The sequence below is a fragment of the Trichomycterus rosablanca genome, chromosome 15 (assembly GCF_030014385.1).
Source record: "Trichomycterus rosablanca isolate fTriRos1 chromosome 15, fTriRos1.hap1, whole genome shotgun sequence".
Classification (NCBI taxonomy): Eukaryota; Metazoa; Chordata; class Actinopteri; order Siluriformes; family Trichomycteridae; genus Trichomycterus; species Trichomycterus rosablanca.
In genome coordinates this window covers 24,821,857-24,826,300 of record NC_086002.1, presented here as the reverse complement: position 1 = coordinate 24,826,300, position 4,444 = coordinate 24,821,857, and the positions used below count along the sequence as shown (strand labels likewise).

At 36.1% G+C, this 4,444-nt stretch overlaps 1 protein-coding gene across 1 annotated transcript; it reads right to left on the bottom strand.

The window, feature by feature from the left end:
- Nucleotides 1-3,797: 3,797 nt before the first annotated feature.
- On the bottom strand, nt 3,798-4,237 carry LOC134328927 (histone H3). The gene has a single exon (XM_063010169.1). The coding sequence runs from the start codon at nt 4,235-4,237 to the stop codon at nt 3,827-3,829; it is 411 nt and encodes a 136-aa protein (XP_062866239.1). The 3' UTR covers nt 3,798-3,826.
- Between the last annotated feature and the right edge of the window lie 207 nt (nt 4,238-4,444).

Below are 4,444 nucleotides of genomic sequence, written 5' to 3'. Positions count from 1 at the left end.
CGCCAGGTCCTTATTATTATATTACAATATTTTTGTTAAGTAAAATTAAAAAAAAACTGTGCATTAAAAATACCAGAGGCAGGAATTTGAACTTGAAGTGTAACTTCTGAGTGACTTTTAATTCATTCTGATCAGCTATCAGCAGATGCAATTTGTTGAGGGGGCCCAACATTTTTTTTTTGCACTGAAGCCCATGAGCTCCTAGTTACACCACTGGTGTTGCATCTAGAAATGGTTCATATTATGAGCGCCTGTTTTCAGTGGCAGGGTTATGAACAGGTAAAGATCCTCACTTTTACCAGTTCATGTAAACAGACTCATTTTAAAAAACTGGCTGAAATATGGTAACTGTCAACAACTTCATTTCAGTAGCAGTATTATACACATTTTGCACTTACGGCTGCTATTCTGTGGACTGTTACCAGTTTTGTGGACAGTTTATTGTTCAACAGTCTTAAAAAAAAAATGTAAAAAAATTAAATGGTATCTTTTGTTGAGTTTTTATTACACAATATTTACTCTGACCTTTTTAAATCCTGCACCTGAAAAATGACCCAAAGTATAAAAAAAACTCAAACCAATACTAGAACTAATAAAAGCTAAACTAAAACATTAGCATAAACTAAAGCATTAAACATAATAAAAACTAATAAAAAAACTAGCAAACCCACTTTAAAACCTAAATTAGAGAAAATAAAGTCAAAACGAAAAAAAACTAAACTATAATGAAAAATCCAAAACTGTTATAACCTTGATTTCTACATGTAATACATTAATGAATTCATTATAAATATGCATAAGTTCATTTTGTCTAATGTAAAAGGTGGAGAAGCTACAGAAACCATGTAGTTGAGTTATAGTAGAGATATCCAAGGTAAAATATTACTCCAGTAAAAGTAGTAAAAAAAAAAAAAAAAAAAAAGTTACAACAGTTCCCTATGGGAGTGTCGCCACTCTTTTTTCTCTACCGCTAAATTGTTCCACAATTTTTTTCTGTAAATAAAGTTAATTTTAAACATTTTGCAGTTTTAAACATGTTAAAAAAAGAAATTCAACAGGACTTATATGCAACCCTAAACCCTATTACAATGTACTACAACCCCTGGCAAAAATTATGGAATCACCACTCTTGGAAGATGTTCTGTCAATTGTTTAATTTTGTAGAAAAAAAAATAAATCACAGACATGCCACAAAACTATCATTTTTCAAAATGTCAACCTTCTGGCATCAAGAAACAATAAAAAAAAGAAACAAATATAATAGTTGTGGTCAGTCACAATTGCTTTTTTTAGATCAAGTAGAGGAAAAAAATATGGAATCACTCAAATCTGAGGAAAAAATTATGGAATCACTCTGTAATTTGCAGTTTAAAAACAAAACATCTGCAGCAGATTAGATTTGCTAATTATTCTTCAGTTTAAAAAGAGTGCTTACACCTCGGAGAGCTGTTGCACAAAGCAGATTGTCATGAATCATGGTTCCAACACAAGATATGTCAGTTGAAACAAGTGAGAGGATTATAAAACTCCTTCAAGAAGATAAATCATTGTGGAATGTCGCAAAAGATGTTGGTTGTTCCCAGTAAGCTGTGTTTAAAATCTGGACCAAGTACAAACAAAATAGGAAGGTTGTAAAAGGGAAGCATACTGGTAGACCAAGTAAGACATCAAAGCATCAAGATAGAAAACTTAAAGCAATATGTCTTGAAAACAGAAAATGCACAACAAAACAAATGAGAAACAAGTGGCCGGAAAGTGGAGTCAATGTCTGTGACTGAACTGTAAGAAATCACCTAAAAGAAATGGGATTTACATACAGAAAAGCCAAACAAAAGCCATCATTAACACCTAAAAAGAAAAGAACAAGATTAAAGTAGGCTAAAGAAAAGCAATCGTGGACTGTGGGTGACTGGATAAAAGTGATCTTCAGTGATGAATCGCGAAACTGCATTGGGCAAGGTGATGATGCTGGAACTTTTGTTTGGTGTCTGTCCAATGAAATTTATGAAGATAACTGCCTAAAGAAAACATGTTAATTTCCACCGTTGTTGATGATATGGGCCTGCATGTCGGGTAAAGGCACAGGGGAGATGGTCTTCAATAAATGCCAAAGTCCACATTGAAATTTTGGACGCTTTTCTTATTCCATCAGTTGAAAGGATGTTTGGTGATGATGACTTAATTTTTCAAGATGATAATGCATCTTGCCATAGGACAAAGGACGTGAAAACTTTCCTTCAAGAAAACATATAATGTCAATGGCATGGCCTGCAAATAGTCCGGATCTCAATCCATTTGAAAATCTCTGGTGGAAATTGAAGAAAATGGTCAATGACAAGGTTCCAACCTGCAAAGCTGATCTGGCAACAGCAATAAGAGACAGTTGAAGGCAGATTGATGAAGAATACTGTTTGTCATTAGTTAACGCCATGCCTCAGAGAGTTTAAACCATTATAAAAGCCAGAGGTGGTGCAACAAAGTAATAATGGTGCAGTGTTTTCTAATGATTCCATAATTTTTTCCTCAGATTTGAGTGATTCCGTATTTTTTCCCTCTACTTGATCTAAAAAAAAGCAATTGTGACTGACCACAACTATTATATTTGTTTCTTTTTTTTTATTGTTTCTTAATGCCAGAGGGTTGACAGTTTGAGAAATGATAGTTTTGTGGCATGTCTGTGATTTATTTTTTTTCTACAAAATTAAACAATTGACAGAACATCTTCCAAGAGTGGTGATTCCATAATTTTTGCCAGGGGTTTCATAATCACCATATTTGTCGCATTTTTTAATACTGTACACTTAGGTGGGACAGATAGCCATTAGAGACATGACAATGTAACCCAAAAAAAAACCCATACTAGGATATGAGACAGAGTGGGAGAACAGAGCAGTGTATGATAAAAAAATCATATTAAGTCAAATCAGTACAGTTGTAGTGAAATTGAAATAAAACAATCAAATAGCTTTAGAAACCTTTCAGTGCTTGTGAAAGTAGCATTAGAGACACGTTAGGATAAAAAAAAAAAATACATCTAAAACACCTGCAGTGGTGTAGGAGGAGGTGTAGGGTGAATAAAACATGTGGGTAAAAATGTGTTTAGGAGAGTGAGAGAGTGAGAGTGATAGTGAGTGAGAGTGAGAGTGAGATTACTAATTACAGTTACTACTACTACTACATCACCAATAATACTATTATTACAACAACTATAATAGAAATAAAAATAATTATTATGAGTAATTATGATTATTTACACTTAATATTTTAGTGTCTGTTCTAAAATGCCTCTGATTACCCTGTGTTGAGTACCTAGAATAGTATTTTATTATTGATATATTATTCTGAATAATAATTACTGATTATTAATCTTCTTTTTTTGCATTAGTAGCGTAATATTTTAACCACCGCTGCAATTTACTGCTCCCTCTTCTTTACTGGCATGTTTTTTTGTTGTTACTACTCATAACGACTATATTACTCTTACTAACTCAATGCTTTATAGAACCCCATAAACATACACCACTATAAACATTATTAATCATGTGTTATAAGACACCACCTGCCAATCTTTAATCAGCTGTACTTATGTAACCGTGTTTATAATTGTTGTAAGAATGTAAAGTACATCTCTACACACACACAAATACATTAACCAGTTTTTCCTAATATTTATAACTAATAAATATAACTAAATTATAACTCGGAACACGCACACACAATGGAATAATAAATAAATAAAAAAGTTATGAAAAGTGCTCATTTCAGTGGAAGCATGTAAGTGGCTCTTAAAAGAGCCTTTGGGGATAACTGGATGGAGTGGGTTCGTTTAAGCACGCTCTCCGCGAATACGGCGGGCCAGCTGGATGTCCTTAGGCATGATGGTCACCCTCTTGGCATGGATGGCGCACAGATTGGTGTCCTCGAACAGACCGACCAGGTAAGCCTCACTGGCCTCCTGCAGAGCCATGACGGCAGAACTCTGGAAGCGCAGATCGGTCTTAAAGTCCTGAGCGATCTCTCTAACCAGGCGCTGGAAGGGCAGCTTACGGATGAGCAGCTCAGTGGACTTCTGATAACGGCGGATTTCACGCAGAGCCACGGTACCTGGCCTGTAACGGTGAGGTTTCTTCACACCGCCGGTAGCCGGGGCGCTCTTGCGGGCAGCCTTAGTGGCGAGCTGCTTCCTCGGCGCCTTACCACCGGTGGATTTACGAGCGGTCTGCTTGGTTCTTGCCATCGCGTCTGGAACTCTGCACTTCACGAACTGTAGGACAGAATATGTCAGCCCGCCCAACACGCTCTTTTTAAGTACAAGAGCCGCTCCGCGCTCATTGGGCGTCTTGATGACGCACTTTTCTCATTGGACGAACGTTCTAACGTCAAATGTCGCTTACTGGTCGGTGTTCTGCCGCTGCCTCGTTTCAGAAAACACAGTATTTCCTCT